The 20,000-nt window shown below is 34.0% G+C and overlaps 2 protein-coding genes across 2 annotated transcripts in view; one reads left to right on the top strand and one right to left on the bottom strand.

Moving 5' to 3' along the window:
• The window catches only part of LOC137657110 (transmembrane protein 45B-like), an 88,022-nt gene that overhangs the window by 59,610 nt on the left and 8,412 nt on the right, over positions 1 to 20,000 (bottom strand). The gene's annotated exons all lie outside the window — the stretch shown is intronic.
• On the top strand, positions 9,815 to 10,669 carry LOC137657360 (uncharacterized). The gene has a single exon (XM_068391697.1). The coding sequence runs from the start codon at positions 9,815 to 9,817 to the stop codon at positions 10,667 to 10,669; it is 855 nt and encodes a 284-aa protein (XP_068247798.1).

Here is a 20,000-nt window from a genome sequence, read left to right as displayed (position 1 = left end):
TCTTTGTCCCCGAAATAAAAAAAAAGATAACATTCTATCACTAGGTTTTTCGTGAATTTTCCAAAGCGCATGGCATATTGCGTATTCTCTCAGAAACATGATGCAATACCTCATAGAAATATAAAAGAACATTACATAAGCCCTTGTTCCTATCTTGTATGGTCACATAACACTCTCAAACAGTTATTTAATACTTCGTAACAAAATTACATGAGATAAAAAAGTTAATTCTTAAAAATAACGTTAATATACATATACCGCCGACTTCAATAAAGAATAAAATAAAATTAACGACGAAAGTCTTACGTAATTACAATAAACTTACATCTACTTGAGAAGAACTCATCTTAAGAGCTGGCTAACCTCTCTTCAATGCAAAAATGAAATATAAATAAAATCTTTAACAAACAACAGTATTTAATCTTCATTAGACCAGCTTCGTGAGAATATATATATATATATATATATATATATATATATATATATATATATATATATATATATATATATATATTCATATACATATAATATATATATATATATGTATATCCATCCATATACCAAGGCACTTTCCCCAATTTTGGGGGGTAGCCGACATCAACAAGAAACAAAACAAAAAAGGGGACCTCTACTCTCTATGTTCCTCCAGCCTAACCAGGGACTCAGCCGAGTTCAGCTGGTACTGCTAGGGTGCCACAGCCCAACCTCCCACATTTTCCACCACAGATGAAGCTTCATACTGCTGAGTCCCCTACTGCTGCTACCTCCGTGGTCATCTAAGGCACCGGAGGAAGCAGCAGGGCCTACCGGAACTGCGTCACAATCTCTCGCCATTCATTCCTATTTCTAGCACGCTCTCTTGCCTCTCTCACATCTATCCTCCTATCATCCAGAGCTTTCTTCACACCATCCATCCACCCAAACCTTGGCCTTCCTCTTGTACTTCTCTCATCAACTCTTGCATTCATCACCTTCTTTAGCAGACAGCCACTTTCCATTCTCTCAACATGGCCAAACCACCTCAACACATTCATATCCACTCTAGCCGCTAACTCATTTCTTACACCCGTTCTAACCCTCACCACTTCGTTCCTAACCCTATCTACTCGAGATACACCAGCCATACTCCTCAGACACTTCATCTCAAACACATTCAATTTCTGACTCTCCATCACTTTCATTCCCCACAACTCCGATCCATACATCACAGTTGGTACAATCACTTTCTCATATAGAACTCTCTTTACATTCATGCCCAACCCTCTATTTTTTACTACTCCCTTAACTGCCCCCAACACTTTGCAACCTTCATTGACTCTCTGACGTACATCTGCTTCCACTCCACCATTTTCTGCAACAACAGACCCTAAGTACTTAAACTGATCCACCTCCTCAAGTAACTCTCCATTCAACATGACATTCAACCTTGCACCACCTTCCCTTCTCGTACATCTCATAACCTTACTCTTACCCACATTAACTCTCAACTTCCTTCTCTCACACACCTTTCCAAATTCTGTCACTAGTCGGTCAAGCTACCAGTACAGTATCATCCGCAAACAACAACTGATTTACCTCCCATTCATGATCATTCTCGCCTACCAGTTTTAATCCTCGTCCAAGCACTCGAGCATTCACCTCTCTCACCACTCCATGAACATACAAGTTAAACAACCACGGCGACATCACACATCCCTGTCTCAGCCCCACTCTCACCGGAAACCAATTGCTCACTTCATTTCCTATTCTAACACATGCTTTACTACCCTTGTAGAAACTTTTCACTGCTTGCAACAACCTTCCACCAACTCCGTATAACCTCATCACATTCCACATTGCTTCCCTATCAACTCTATCATATGCTTTCTCCAGATCCATAAACGCAACATACACCTCCTTACCTTTTGCTAAATATTTCTCGCATATCTGCCTAACTGTAAAAATCTGATTCATACAACCCCTACCTCTTCTAAAACCACCCTGTACTTCCAAGATTGCATTCTCTGTTTTATCCTTAATCCTATTAATCAGTACTCTACCATACACTTTTCCAACTACACTCAACAAACTAATACCTCTTGAATTACAACACTCATGCACATCTCCCTTACCCTTATATAGTGGTACAATACATGCACAGACCCAATCTACTGGTACCATTGACAACACAAAACACATTTTAAACAATCTCACCAACCATTCAAGTACAGTCACACCCCCTTCCTTCAACACCATCCATACCAGATGCTTTTCCTACTCTCGTTTCATCTAGTGCTCTCCTCACTTCCTCTATTGTAATCTCTCTCTCATTCTCATCTCCCATCACTGGCACCTCAACACCTGGAACAGCAATTATATCTGCCTCCCTATTATCCTTAACATTCAGCAAACTTTCAAAATATTCCGCCCACCTTTTCCTTGCCTCCTCTCCTTTTAACAACCTTCCATTTCCATCTTTCACTGTCTTTTCAATTCTTGCGCCGGCCTTTCTTACTCTCTTCACTTCTTTCCAAAACTTCTTCTTATTCTCTTCATATGACTGATCCAGTCCCTAACCCCACCTCAGGTCAGCTGCCCTCTTTGCCTCACGTACCTTGCGCTTTACTTCCACCTTTTTCTCTCTATATTTTTCATACTTCTCTATATTATTACTCTGCAGCCATTCTTCAAAAGCCCTCTTTTTCTCTTCCACTTTTACCTTCACTCCTTCATTCCACCATTCACTGCCCTTCCTCATGCTGCCTCCAACCACCTTCTTGCCAACATACATCACTTGCAATCCCAACAAAATTTTCTTTTGCTAACTTCCACTCCTCCTCTAAATTACCAGTTCCTCTTACTCTCACCTCGTCATATGCCATTTTCAACCTTTCCTGATATTTACTTTTTACCTCCGGTTTTATTAGCTCTTCAACCCTCACAAGCTCCCTTTTACATCCACCCACTCTATTCCCCCACTCTTTTGCTACAACTAATTTTCCTTCCACCAAAAAATGATCAGACATACCGTTAGCCATACCCCTAAACACGTGCATGTCTTTCAATCTTCCAAACATTCTTTTAGATATCAACACATAATCCATTAATGCCCTTTCTACTACTCTTCCATTTGCCACTCTTACCCATGTATAGTTATTTTTATCTTTCTTTTTAAAAAAGCTAGCACTTATTACCATCTCTTGTTCAACACACATATCTACCAGTCTCTCACCACTCTCATTTTCACCTGGTACGCCATACTTCCCAATGGCACCTTCTACCTCTCCAGCGCCCACTCAAGCATTTAAGTCACCCATGACAACTACATAATTCCTTCTACCCAGTCCTTCTACACACCTAGTTAATTCATTCCAGAACTCATTCCGCTCTTCTTCACTTTTCTCACTACCTGGCCCATACGCACTAACAAACGTCCAACATTCTCTACCCAACCTAACCCTTACCCACATTAACCTAGATAATATCTCCTTCCATTCCACTACTTTACCTGTCATCCATTCACTCAGCAATAAAGCCACACCCTCTCTCACTCTTCCCCTTTCAATCCCAGACACTCTACCAGACATTTCACCAAACATCACTTCACCCTTTCCTTTCATCTTTGTCTCACACAAGGCCAATACATCCATCCTTCTACTTCTAAACATACTTCCAATCTCACATCTTTTACTCTCTATCGTACTACATCCACGCACATTCAAACACCCCAAAACTAGAGTGCGGGGAGCAGTCACTCTCCCCCCAGCTCCATCTCTTTGTTGCTGTCTCACAGGATTTTTTTTTTATACAGGAGAGGTGGTTCCCAGCCCCCTCGTCCCGTCCCTTTTAGTCGCCTCTTACGACACGCAGGGATAACGTTGGCGCTATTCTAATTGTTTTATGCCCCCGCGGCCACAGGGGGCATATATATATATATATATATATATATATATATATATATATATATATATATATATATATATTTATATATTTGTATATATATATATATATATATATATATATATATATATATATATATAGATAGATAGATAGATAGATAGATAGATAGATAGATAGCAAAAGCCAGTAGGAAATAATGAAATGCTTTAGTACCTAGCGCTTTTGTGCATTTGAATACTTACTTTTTCAGGGTGCAATAAAGAAGTGAAATACAGTAGAATGACGACAATAAGTAAAATAAGATCAAATAAAAAAAGAGAGTTGAAAAATAAAAGAAATGGTAGCTAACTAGCGTTGTCAAACAATCAAACAACCCAATGCCAAAATTTGTACTTTACGTAAAGTTTACCTGTTTTGTGTTTATGATCACATTACGTTCAAGTTCTAATATTGGCTCTGGGTTGTTTGATTACTTGACATTGCGAGTTAGATGACAAGGTTTTTCTATCATTTCTTTTAATGGTCAAATCTTTTTGTGTATTTTATCTTATTTTACTTATTGTTTGTCAACTGTACCTCACTTTTATTGTACCCTTGAAGAATTGTGTATCAAAAAGCACGAAAGCGCTAGGTACTAAAGCATTTTATCATTTCCTACTGGATTTTTATGTATATGAAGTTACATGATCCTTGTGAGAGAGAGAGAGAGAGAGAGAGAGAGAGAGAGAGAGAGAGAGAGAGAGAGAGAGAGAGAGAGAGAGCGAAGGGGGGCGGGGGGGGGGAAGCATCATTACAGTAGTAGGAAAACGAATACCGAACTATTATTTTTATTAAATAACATGTTAAGTAATGTTGCTAGAGGGTGATTGTTTCTATTGTGAAGGAGTAAATAACAGCTTTATGCATAAAATTCAATTTAAGTTTGAATATAAACCATTGTTCAACAAAACCTTCATAAAAAATATGTATTAAATTAATTTCATAGCAAATGGAACATTTAAAGGTAAATAAAGAACAACGTATTTAAAGGTTATTTATGACGGCTAATTGGAAGGGAAGAAGTGGCGAAGTACTGGCTGCTAACAGTAAGTCAACAAATGATTCAAATAAGCGTCCATATTGATGTCAGCGTTAGCTAACAAAATTTACGAATTCAGTTACTTGTTTTACTTGTTTTGGGTTTAAATCCAACCCTCCACTGAAGTCGGGTGAACTACTTCTCGGGCGGGTCCATATCAATCATCTAACGAAACATTTTCATTATAACTTATACAATTCTTTTATTGTGGCATCTTCCAAATCATATGATCTTGTGAAAAGTAATGTCTTTAGTTTCTTCTTAAATTCAATTACTCCCTTTAAGTCCTTCATTTCAGTTGGCAGTTTATTATAATGTCTAGGCGCACAGTAGCTGAAAGCCCTTTCACCAAATTTACTATTTGTTCTTGGTTCAGATAGCCTATGTTTGTCACTCATATGTCTTATGGTAACATTTGTTTCTAGTTCTAGTTTTTTTAGGCATTCTTTTAGATATTTTGGTTCAGTATCTTAAAGTTATGATATACTTTGGTTGGGTCACCTTTCCTATCATAAGATTTACCTTGTCTTTGAAGGCCTTTCATTACTGCTGAAGTTTTGAGTGAATCGAAAGCTTTCTCATTGTGTATAAATGCCATACTCTGTGTATTTTTAGTTAAATGGATATGGTCAGTTGTTGATTAACCCATTCAATAAAGCCTCGAATGTAATATCTTGCATCAGTACTTCACTGTGTAGCAAAATTCATAAAATATGTGTATTTGTTGATTTTTAGCTTTATTATGATTTTCCTTTCTCATTCATAGCATACTTTCACAAGAAGAGTCATATAGAGAGTTATTAAATGATCATGCAATATTAATCATTGACCTACGTATGCCCAGTAGAATATATACGAACTGGAAACTAAATGTAAATAGTAAGCTGGACAGAATATCCGTGCGAAATTTCATTAGGACCCATTAAGTGAAATTTTCGGAAATGGGTCAACATTCGTAAATCAAAAGAAACAAACAGATTTGTCGCACCTTTCTTTTGTGAAAGTTATAATTGAGAACCGACGGTTGTTTGAGTTATGAAAACTGTTCTTCTGTTGACGTCTCTGCTTTGGATATGATAACAGCGGAATGTTGATTGTATAACTATTACCAGCTTAGCTTGTAGATACAAGCTACATACTCGTAATACATACACACACAAATATATGTATATATATGTATATATATATATATAAAATATATATATATATATATATATATATATATATATATATATATATATATATATATATTTGTGTGTGAAAGAATGAAAGGAAATTTAAGCCTATAAAAAATCAGAAATATCCAGAGACTCCGAAATGAAGTAGTAGTCCAATTTTACACCACACTGCAAATCTCCTACCCTTTACGCACACACACACACACACACACACACACACACACACACATATATATATATATATATATATATATATATATATATATATGTGTGTGTGTGTGTGTTTGTGTGTTTGTAAATGGATTCTGAAAATGCACTACTTGTCCTGTCCTCATTCACCCTCCCTTAAACTGGTGTGTGAAGAGGATTGCACGGGGTGTAGGAAATAACCTGTTTTCGTCGCCATTCTGCAGTATTAATATGTTCGTATTAGCCAAATAGCCAGTCATAAAAGTAAGATATCGTTGGGTAACTATTAATGCAAATTCTCCAATATAGAAGCAATTACTTAGTTACGTCAGAAGTACGCCTGAATACAAAGGTAAGGCAATAGTTTAAATGGTTTGATATTGGATATTTTTCATCGATATTATTGGGAGAGTAGAATGGTATGGTGAAAACCCACAAAATAGATTGTTTACGTAAAACATTTCGGGCAAAATTGGGTGAAACACAAATTAGAAAAACATGCATTTATGATGAAATTAAAAAAGATGAAATAGGGAATTAACTGTATTGAATCTGGTTTCTGATTCAGTCCGTATTGGATTGTTGCTTTAGTTCGTAAGATGATTCCTTGTCTAATTTAAAGCGGGTATCTATTGTAACCTAGTAGTATTATAGCCTAATTCATATTTATGATTTAATCTTAAGCGTATTTCTAATCTAATCTATCTAATTTTGATATTTCTTGCCTCTAATTTGAAGTAAATTTTTATTCTGTTACGAAGTGAATAATTTTTTCTTGATGATTGAAATTAATGAGTTTTCTTTATATATATATATATATATATATATATATATATATATATATATATATATATATATATATACATATATATATATATATATATATATATATATATATATATATATATATATATATATATATATATATATATATATATATATATATATTCTCCATTTGAGTCATATTATAAGATTTGATTCCTACCATTTTTTTTTTTACGAGATAGAATTATGATTAATAATCTCAGGCTTAGCTGATTAACTGTTTTCTGATTTTTGTAGATTTTTTTTTTATGGTATAATGTGTATTATTTAACTTGGCTGTGTCCCAATAATCTAGTTTCTACAGTAGTGCCATTTAAATCGATTTTAAGTATAATTTTATATGAATCTTTCTGTAATTAAGCTTTGGATTATCCTTCTTATCTAAGTCTAGTTTCCTACATTCTTTAATCTCAATCTCATTTCTGACCGGCCGATGTGGTAACGTCCCTGAATGGTGAACGCCAGACTTGGGTTTGAGTCCCTCTCAAACTCGTTAGTTCCTTTGGTCGTTGGAACCTCACCATTCTTTTGAGCTAAGGATTGGGTATTTTGGGGAGCCTATAGGTCTATTTGCTGAGTCATCAGCACCCATTGCCTGGCCCTCATTGGTCCTTACTTGGGTGGAGAGGGGGCTTGGGTGCTGATCATATGTATATATGGTCAGTCTCTAGGCCCTAGGGCATTGTTCTGCTTGATAGGGCAATGTCATATTTGCTGAATCATCAGCACCCATTGTCTGGCCCTCATTGGTCCTAGCTTGGGTGGAGAGGGGGCTTGGGTGCTGATCATTTGTATATATGGTCAGTCTCTAGGTTCTAGGGCATTGTCCTGCTTGATAGGGCAATGTCATTGTCCCTTGCCTCTGCCATTCATGAGTGACCTTTAAATCTTTACAGATTTCTTACTTAGTATTTAATTGGAACTCTTCCCTAATGTGACTAATCCTACCAGGTTCATTTCTAATGAACCTGGTATTTGATATGAATCTTTCATCTGGCTTATTATTGTATTTGAATTTGAATTTAAACCTGACTTACTACCTAATTTGATGCTAGTTTCTGAATTATTACGTAATTGCCTTCGCCAAAATCGAATTTTTGCGAAGGGTACATGTTCACCCCTGTTTATTTATTTATTAATATGCTCGTGAGCAACTTTACACAAAAACTACTGTGCCGAATTTGGCCAAACTTGGTCTTGGTAAGTATGACCCAAGGATAAATCAGTGATATTTTGAATAAAGTACATCAAAGTACAAGTACGCAGCAGTAGTTTGAAAATAATCGAAATGTTGAGTAAATGGCAAATATTTTGATAGTTTATTTTCTGTTTGTGAACATCATTACTCAAAAACTACCGAACCAATTTCAACGAAATTTTGTGGACATGGGGGATATGATCCAAGGACAAATCCAGTAGATTCTGAAGAAAATACATCTATGTACAAGTACGCAGTGGAGATGAGAGCAAAATAAGATTGCTTGGCGTGTTGAAGGCTTTGTACCAACCGTGTGTCACACGATCGTACATAGTTCATTTTGTGTATATATTATGCTAGTACCTTCGCTGTTCCCTCGCACTAAAATGAACCATATTAAACATGTCTGCTTTTTTCCTCTGTAACATTGTCTGTTTTTCAAACATGAAATTTCTTGTTGCTTTGAGCTTTTGTATATAAAGGAGAGTGTTCTATAATAAATTTACTCAGTTGCTTGCATCCTGCCTTTGAGTCACAACCTTCTCTCGGCCCGTCACAGCATGCTCTTTACTGAGTGCCCCTCTAGTTTTAATATAGTTAATGGATAACTACCTAGTCTAAATCCGATTCCTGACTGTCTATTCAACTTAAGTCGAGTTTATGACTTTCAGTTCATGCGAAGCAGGAGTTTATTTTCATTATCAATATAAATCTGGTTGTCTACTAGTCGTTTCTATCTTAGTAACCTGAATCTGGTTTCTTTCTGTGCTATATACTGAGAATCAGATATCTGGTTATCATTTCATCTGGACCTGCAATTCCAGCTTTTAGCTTTTAATTTGATTTAAATCTTATTTTATGCTTACTTTTCCTTTTAAATCTAGTTTGGCACTTTATTAGATCCAAGTCTGGTTTTAGACTTGGTCTTTAATCTGAATCCGTATCTTGATTTACTTAAATTTATGATTAAATCAGAATGTGATTTCTCTAACAATTTTTATATTATTAGTGATTCAGCTTATATGCAGTCTTTATATTTCTTCACATAAATTAAAGCTTGGGTGTGTTAGTTTGTATATAGAACATAAAGTCCTTTTAAATATTATCCAACAAAACTCCACTGTTGAAAATTTGCCGTAAAAACGGTAAAAATCCTTGAATAAATGTTGCCAGGCATTGGCCGTTTTAAAAACAGATATATTGACGTAAAGGAGTGTTATTACGGTCACCAACTCGAGATATTAACAAAGTAGGGTAAAAATTACGGTCGACTGTATTTAACTGAAATATGGCTGAGAACAATATATTTTCTACGGATAATTTCTGACTAAAATTACGGTTTTTTTTTTTCACATAGTGAACCACTCAGGTATTTGGGTTATAGTAACATTTCGAGATTTTTCTTGTTCTTGGATACTCAGATTTGCCTACATATAACTATGAATTATAATAAAATTCCCTTGACTTATGCTGTCATATGGCAATATTCGTGAAATATTTCATTACAACATTACGTCATATGGCAATAATCGTAAAATATTTCATTACAACATTACGTCATATGGCAATATTCGTGAAATATTTCATTACAACATCACGTCATATGGCAATATTCGTGAAATATTTCATTACAACATTACGTCATATGGCAATATTCGTGAAATATTTCATGACAACATTACGTCATATGGCAATATTCGTGAAATATTTCATTACAACATCACGTCATATGGCAATATTCGTGAAATATTTCATGACAACATCACGTCATATGGCAATAATCGTAAAATATTTCATTACAACATCACGTCATATGGCAATAATCGTAAAATATTTCATTACAACATTACGTCATATGGCAATATTCGTGAAATATTTCATGACAACATTACGTCATATGGCAATATTCGTGAAATATTTCATGACAACATTACGTCATATGGCAATATTCGTGAAATATTTCATTACAACATTACGTCATATGGCAATATTCGTGAAATATTTCATTACAACATTACGTCATATGGCAATAATCGTGAAATGTTTCAGTACAACATTACGTCATATGGCAATAATCCTGAAATATTTCATTACAACATTACGTCATATGGCAATAATCGTGAAATATTTAATTACAACATTACGTCATATGGCAATATTCGTGAAATATTTCATTACAACATTACATCATATGGCAATATTCGTGAAATATTTTATTACAACATTACGTCGTATGGCAATATTTGTGAAATATTTCATTACAACATTACGTCATATGGCAATAATCGTGAAATATTTCATTACAACACGATTTCTTTGTGATATTTGTAAAATGGTGTCTGCCGAAGGGAATCAAGATGTGTGATGGCATTTTCTGGAGCTGTGACCTTTTTGGGAATTCGTGAAGCGAGGGAGATAAATCGATATCAAGTGAATTATGACTTGATCTGTAAGTTCACCTACATCACTGATTCTGTCTCCTGCACAAAATCATATCCCTCTCCCTTTGTGTTCAATCTTTCGTTACAAGGAAGAGAAGTTACTGAACTCTCGTGGTTGAAAGAAGTTATAAAAAGGAGAATACGACTTGCCCAACATTGATATCAATATTTCATTATGTATTTATTATTCAGCAAGAATAGAAGCAGCTAAATTTGTCGCCATTTCTTTCGACGAAGAGCCGGGGCTTATAATCTATTGATGCTTTCAAGAGGTATTTTTGAAAGCATAGTATCTTTCTGTGCAGTTATTTTAAGAATGTCCATGTTTTGCAAAGAAAAATTCTCATATGTAAATGTATGAGCTGATGAATAATGATATAAAACTTCTTCACTAATTTTCTTTGAATTAAGATTATACTTCATTTCATAAGTTATCTACAATGAGTTTTTCTTATTTTTAAACTAATGTACGCAGACCATAAGAAATGACGGCTAAATATTTAAAAAGATGCACACGCATGCACCCCCTCTCCCCAGGTATGACTACTCTCCCCCCCCCACCCTAGAGACAGGGAGAAATCGAGTAGTTTTACGTTGGCAATGCCGCTAAGCGTGACCGGAATATATATATATATATATATATATATATATATATATATATATATATATATATATATATACATATATATATATGTATATATATATATATATATATATATATATATATATATATATATATATATATATATATATATATATATATATAGATATATATATATAGCCAGACACTTAATCTTTATTATATAGGGAGATGAATGACATAAATGCTGTAGGTTTCCATTACCTATTGCTAAGCTCTCTCTCTCTCTCTCTCTCTCTCTCTCTCTCTCTCTCTCTCTCTCTCTCTCTCTCTCTCTCTTGTTATATTTTTCATAGGAGATTACTTGTAAATAAAGAATAAGTAACTCAATATTAGTTTTAGAACTGATTATTGATAAAATGCATAATTGATTAAATATAGTACAGCTCTGTTTTTGGTAATAAATAATTTTCCCAGGTACGCTTCAAAGTTTTAACAGGTTAACTATTATAACATTATAAATTCATATCAAGGATTCGAGAGAGAGAGAGAGAGAGAGAGAGAGAGAGAGAGAGAGAGAGAGAGAGAGAGATTTCGTACATAAAAACTTACCCCCAGGCCCTGTACTTAGCTTATTATAATCAGGGTTTCCTAATGTTCCCTTAAACCTAATGGTTTAAAGGCCGTACATGAATGGCAGAGGTAAGGGACAGTTACATTGCCCTATCATGCTGAGCAATTCCCTAGAGACTGACCATATACACATATGATCAGCGCCTAAGCCCCCTCTCCACCCAAGCTAGGACTATGGAGGGCCAGGTAATGGCTGCTGATGACTCAGCAGATAGACCTATAGGCTCCCTCAAACACCCCATCATTAGCTCACAAGGATGGTGAGGTTGCAGTGACCAAAGTAACTGATGAGTTTGAGCAAGACTTGAACTCCAGTCTGGCACTCACCAGTCATGAACGTTACCGGATCGGGCACCACAACCCTAGTGCTCGTAATATCTTGGTAACTCAATGTTTCATTTCTACCCAATTGGGACCATATCCAGGTAATTTCCATTTTATTTATTTTTTACTATTTCTGCATTTTAATCATTTCACTCTGATAGAGTGACTGGAAATATTCAGTAATATTTTCCTATTCCTTTTTTTTTTATCATTTATGATTTATGATATATATGTCCATCTTTTCAAATGATGTAGCCACGCTCTTAAGTTTTATGAAACCAAAGTGGTTTCATTACTAGCATCAAGTATGTAAACATTGGGAAAAGTAATATATACAGATTTAAGATTTTTTTAAATGTTCGATTAAGGTTTCTGTTTATAACTTTCTGGTGTAAAAGCATTTTTCCGTTATACCACCTAAACCTTTTATCATAACTCTTAATTATTATTATTATTATTATTATTATTATTATTATTATTATTATTATTATTATTATTTGTTAAGCTACAACCTAGTTGGAAAAAGCAGGATGCTATAAGCCCAGGAGCCCCAACTGGGAAAATAGCCCAGTGAGGAAAGGAAACAAGGAAAAATAAAATATTTTAAGAACAGTAACAACATTAAAATAAATATTTCCTATATAAACTCCAAAAAAATTTTAACAAATCAAGAGGAAGAAAAATTAGATAGAATAGCGTGCCTGCGTGTAACCTTAAGCAAGAGAACTCTAACCCATGGATAATCATAATTCTTCATAGATCATAGGGGGAACTCTCTCTCTCTCTCTCTCTCTCTCTCTCTCTCTCTCTCTCTCTCTCTCTCTCTCTCTCTCATTCGTCCCCACGAATATCCAGAAATGTCACAATATAATAACTTCAAACAGCGTTAGAGATGAAAGGTCTTACATGAATAGAATATAAAGGTATTTTCGGACATCACAAATAGCAACAGACTCCCCAAAAAATGACCGACTGGTGACCGAAGGAATAATAAGTTATGTATCATTTAAATTCTCTCTCTCTCTCTCTCTCTCTCTCTCTCTCTCTCTCTCTCTCATATTGTGTCAGCTTAAGCAACAGCCCAATTGTTTATCCTCTTCGCCATCATAACAACGTTTGTAGGTAGTAGGTTGGCCTGGGCAGCAACCGCCCGTTGAGATACTACGCCAGAGAGTTATGGGGTCCTTTGACCGGCCAGACAGTACTACATAGAACCTTTCTCTCTGGTTACGGTTCTTTCCCTTTGCTTACATAGGCACCGAATAGTCTGGCCTATTCTTTACAGATTCTCCTCTGTCCTCATACTCCTGACAACACTGAGATCGTCAAACAATTCTTCTTCACCCAAGTGGTTGACAACTGTACTGTAATTATTCAGTGGCTACTTTCCTCTTGGTAAGGATAGAAGAGACTCTTTAGCTATGGTAAGCAGTTCTTCTAGGAGAAGGACACTCCAAAATCAAACCATTGTTCTCTAGTCTTAGGTAGTGCCTTAGCCTCTGTACTATGGTCTTCCACTGTCTTGGGTTAGAGTTCTCTTGCTTGAGGGTACACTCGGGCACACTTCTATCTAAGTCTCTTCCTCTTGTCTTGTTATAGTTTATATAGGAAATATTTATTTTAATGTTGTTACTATACTTAAAATATTTTATTTTTCTTTATTTCCTTTCCTCACGGGGCTATTTTCCCGGTTGGGGCCCCTGGGCTTACAGCATCCTGCTTTTTCAACTAGGGTTGTAGCAGAACTTGATATATTGCATTCCCAGTATTTGCCAAATATTTTCATTGCTTTTTCGTATTAAATTTGCTATTTTGTCAGGTTATATGAAAATATTTTTTTTATCTAGTCTGTTTGATGTTAATTTCAATATTCAGTATCTCATATTAATAAAAAATATGTATCTTTCTCGAAAATTTTACCATTACATGGTAAATTCAGTCCAGGAAAATTCAATCATTGGAGTAAAGGAATTATAGAAAATTATGCCACTAAACTTTTCTCCTACTGAATGATAACAAATAACCTAACTAAATACTGGTTATTTCAATAACACATTGCAATGTATTTAATTATCTTAAATCAAGATTTACTACCCAAAATAGTATCCTTTATCAAACTATAAAATATATGAAAACAGATTCGTAAGTAATGAATATACGTATCGCCATAAATGAAAATTATGTTAATATGTGTTACCTAAAATAACATAGAAGAAAACTCTTCGATTTCTACAAAAAAAAAAAAAAAAAAAAAAAAAAATGCTGACTGAGTTTTACTAAATCTGAGGACAAAGTGAGTACGTGATTTATGGGAATGACTCAATGGCGACTGACGTCACATAGCATGTAAAATTAAGTAAATCTCTCTCTCTCTCTCTCTCTCTCTCTCTCTCTCTCTCTCTCTCTCTCTCTCGGTGACATAAAGCAACTGGTTGTATGTTCACCAAATTCCTGGATTGTCCAACGTTATACAAACTGGTATTGAAAAGGTACACCGCTCAATGAGGTAATTTCATTACATACAAAATAGCTAATACGTGGAACAGACTTCCATCAGGTGTACAGTAGTGAACAATAACGCGGTAAACGAAATCAAGAATAAATTAGGCATATCATAAGAATATTTAAACTAATTCTCTCTGCCCAAAAGCAAATGGAGTCTCCGCAGTTAGACTAAAAAGTTCTTGTGACTTCCAAAATTCTTGTCACTTCTGTCTGTCTAGAAGAGTCTGGCATATATATATATATATATATATATATATATATATATATATATATATATATATATATATATATATATATATATATATATATAAATGTCTAATAATGATTCCCAAACCGTACGAGAAAGAAAAATGATTGGCATTTTTTTTTAATGCATTATACCTCTTCTGACTTAAAGAGTGAATTATGTACCTTGTTAATTAACTCTATTAAGCGGGCTTTACGTGGCTGAACAGTCCGTCGAACGCTGTTCGACAGATAAGTGTTTGAAGCGATGTTCGAACGTGTGAACGGGGTATTTGGTTGTCGAACACGTTAGTCGACAGGCTGGTGCAACGCGTCGGTTTGCGATAATGTCGCCGCGTTTCACCCGCTTGCCTGTTTATACTAGGCGACTTTGTCGCGGTGTGGCTTTGATGCTGTTGTTATTGCTTTTGCTTCTGCTGCTGGCAGTGTTGATAGCTGCTTCTGCGGCGCCTAAATCGCGGCAGTTTCGTCGCCATGTATAGATGCAAAAAATCAAAGCAGTTCGAAAGCAGGTAAGTCGCGGCGATTATGTCGCTAGTATAGAAGGAGCCTAAGTAATAAGTCTTCTAATTAGCAGATGGAGTATTATGCAGTGCGATATAAAGACGAAAAAAAAACCGTATGTTAAGTAGAGTAGTTCCGTAATTTACTGATCTTCCATCAGCGATGTATTTAAGGTTTAAAGATCACTCATGAATGGCAGAGGCAAGGGACAGTGACATTGCCCTATCAAGCAAGACAATGCCCTAGACACTGATCATATATACATATATATACATATATATATATATATATATATATGAATTATATATATACATATATATACATATATATATAATTATGTGTATATATATATATATATATATATATATGAATTATATATATACATATATATACATATATATATAATTATGTATATATATATATATATATATATAGGTGCTATTATAGTATGCTATCTACCGCCGATTTCGCTATCTACCACCCCTTTCTGAAATTTTCGAATTGGTTTATTATTTTGTTTATAAGACCCCAATTGACACTACTATGCAATTAACTGGGAAATCACCTAATACTGTCACTGATTGGTTTAATGTGTCTGGAAGTGTGTAGTGTTGTGGTTTCAATTGGAAAGTTCTGAGAAAAGGCGAAGATGTATTTCCTGCTTTCTTGATTGATGTAAGATATGTTTACAAGCAGTAGTAGAATAAATTTTTGATTGAATATTTTTCATAGATTATTTTCTTTCAGTTTTGTAATATTTGATTTTTCATTTGATTAACTTGTAACATTGTTGTATGATGAGCTTTGAATAATTTGTAAATAAAAAGTTTCCCTACAAACTGCTTATAATTATGCACACATTTTGTCCAACCAATAAATATTATCAAACTATAATTAAAGTCCAATGAGGATAACATACTGGTGAGAAGTAATCTGTTTGATAATCCTCATCAAACAGGAGGATTAACATTGATGGTAGATAACATACTTTGTGGTAGATACCATACTATAGTAGAAATTCGACGGTAGATAGCATACTATAATAGAAATTCGACGGTAGATAGCATACTATAATAGCACCTTATATATATATATATATATATATATATATACATATGATCAGCTGTCAAGCCCCCTTTTCACCCAAGCCAGGACCAAGGAGGGCCAGGTAATGGCTGCTGATGACTCTGCAGATGGACCTACAGGCTCCCCCAAACCCCCCATCTTTGGCTCACAAGGATGGCGAGGTTATAGCGACCAAAGGAACTAACGCGTTTGAGCAGAATTCGAACCCCAGTCTGGCGTTCACCAGTCAGGGACGTTTTCACATCGGCCACCGCAACCTGCCATGTGAAATGGGTATTTAATGAATTATGGTACAAATAATTGTCATTTATCTTTTTTTCGTCCTGTTTCGTAATTCATTTTGTAATTATTATAGGCTAACTCTTCATCAGCGAATAGGTGTGCTTTTAAAGGTTTAAAGGCCGCTCATGAATGGCAAAGGCAAAGGACAGTGACATTGCCCTATCGAGCAGGACAATGCTCTAGAGACTGACCATATATACTGTACATATAATCAGTGCCTAAGCCCCCTCTACACCCAAGCTAGGATCAAGGAGGTCCTGGCAATGGCTGCTGAGGACTCAGCAGATAGACAAATAGATTCCCCCAAACCCCCCATGTTTAGCTCGCAAGGATAGTGAGGTTGCAGCGACCAAAGGAACTAACTAGTTTGAGCGGGACTCTAACCCCAGTCAGGCGTTCACCAGTCAGGGACGTTACCACATCGGCCGCCATAATCCTTGGCCTTTGTACGCTGGTTCAAGTTTGCTAGCTTTCATTTAATCTTGATTTTTCGTAAATGATTAATGTCTCCTTTTGTTGTATGTAACATTTTATATAAAAATCATCATTAAATTTTCCGTTTGGGAAAAAGTATATTTTCAATTATCAACCAGTCTTCTCTTTTGTATATGCTGATCCATTTATTATTTTTGCTTTTATTCTACAACCTTTTTGTATTATGGTAATCCAATCCATTTTAATATTTTTACTTTTAATTCCACAACTTTTTTCCTTTATGGTGACCAAGATACTAGTTTTACTTTTTATATTACAACCTTTTTTTATATGGTGATCCATATACTGTTTTTAATTTTTAATGCTACAACTTTTTTGCATATGGTGACCCATATACTAATTTTACTTTTTATTCTACAATCTTTTTGTATATGGTGACCTATTTACTAATTTTATCTTTCATTCTACAATCTTTTTTTATATAGTGACCTATAAACTAATTTTGATTTTTATTCTACAATAGTTTAGTGTATGGTGATGAATATACGATTTTTACTTTTTATTTTACAACTGCTTTGTTTAAGGTGATATATATACTATTTTTATTTTTATTCTGCAACCTCTTTGTATATGGTGATCCATATTTTATTTTTTCTTTATTTCCTCAAATATTTATGTACATGATGATCCATATATTATTTTCACTTGCATTTCAAAACCTTTTTATTTTTATATGGTTTAAAGGTTTAAAGGCCACTCGTGAATGGCAGAGGCAAGGGACAGTGACATTACCCCATTAAGCAGGATAATGACCTAGAGACTAACCATATATACATAGAATAGTGTACCCTCAAGCAAGAGATCTCTAACCCAAGACAGTGGAAGACCATGGTACAGAGGCTATGGCACCACCTAAGACTAAAGAACAATGGTTTGATTTTGGATTGTCCTTTTCTTAAAAGAGCTGCTTATTACGACGGTTATTTTCACTATTTATTTTAGATTTAAGCTGTGTTCTTTGCTCTATGCTTATGCGGAATTTTCTTTACTTAAATGTCATACACTGGCCAAAGTAGGACGTTTTAAATTTTAGGAAAAATTAATATACTTGCCCAAGTACTTAAACATAATTATATATACTTCTATGACATATCTGTTTTTGACGTTGTTAATAGTTTATATAGGACATATCTGTTTTGACGTTGTTACTGATTTTAGAATGATTTATTGTTAATTTATTCTCATCATTTATTTATTTCCTTATTTCCTTTCCTCACTGGGCTATTTTTCCCTATTGGAGCCCCTGGGCTTATAGCATCTTGCTTTTCCAACTAGGGTTGTAGCTTGGCTAGTAATAATAATAATAATAATAATAAAAATAATAATAATAATAATAATAATAATAATAATAATAATAATAATAATACTTTGAATGAATCTTGGTATTTGTGTAAAAAAAATATTAATAAATTGATCAATGCAAAACAAATTCCTTGTTTAAGTGTTTACAATAACCAAAATATTTGAAAGGTGTTTAATAATAATAATAATAATAATAATAATAATAATAATAATAATGATAATAATAATAATAATAATAATAATAATAATAATAATAATAATAATAGTTATAATAATAATATAGTTGATGAGTAAATTGAAACATGAATTTGATGGTGACATTAAATATATCAATGTATATATACACACATATATATATATATATATATATAATATACATACTGTATATATATATATATGTATATATATATATATATATATAAAGAAGAATATCAAACATAGAAAAGTATAAAGACAAGGGTGTGGTCATGAGTGCCTAGACCATTTGTGGCTTGCGGAAATTATATGGTCAGTTACCGGCACTGATGATGTATCTTTTGTGTCGGTTTTTGCAGTCTTTAATAAGAATACACAAAAACCTATATATATATATATATATGTGTGTGTGTGTGTATATATATATATATATGTATATATATATGCATATATATATATATATGTGTGTGTGTATGTGTATATATATGATACACATATACAGTATGTATGTTATGTATGTATGTGTATATATATATATATATATATGTATATATGTGTGTGTGTGTCTATTTATATATATATATATATATATATGTGTGTGTGTGTGTGTGTGTATATGTGATACACATATATGTATGTTATGTTATGTATGTATGTATGTATGTATGTATGTATATATATATATGTGAGTGTGTATGTATATATATATATATATATATATATATTTAGAAGAGAGAGAGAGAGAGAGAGAGAGAGAGAGAGAGAGAGGATAATGCTTTGATAATCCGACTTAAATTCTGAAGGGTTTAGTATGCGAATGATTGTTTAGAAAAATAAGTTTAGCACTTATGGTACCATTCAGTAGGTGATATATAATGGTTTACTTTTTTTGCACCTGAAAATATGCAGCTATTCGTAATCCTAGCTATTTTCTAAACATTGGGCTGACGAAACAGTCAACACGGATTCTTTTCCATATACATTATCTTGACTTGAGGCATTTATTCTCGACGGGGTTTTTTCCGAATATAAACACGAGTTAAGATTGTTTTCAACAAGT

This window comes from Palaemon carinicauda, chromosome 18, assembly GCF_036898095.1.
Source record: "Palaemon carinicauda isolate YSFRI2023 chromosome 18, ASM3689809v2, whole genome shotgun sequence".
NCBI lineage: Eukaryota > Metazoa > Arthropoda > Malacostraca > Decapoda > Palaemonidae > Palaemon > Palaemon carinicauda.
The sequence above is the reverse complement of the archived record's forward strand: the minus strand, read 5'-3'. Positions and strand labels throughout refer to the sequence as shown.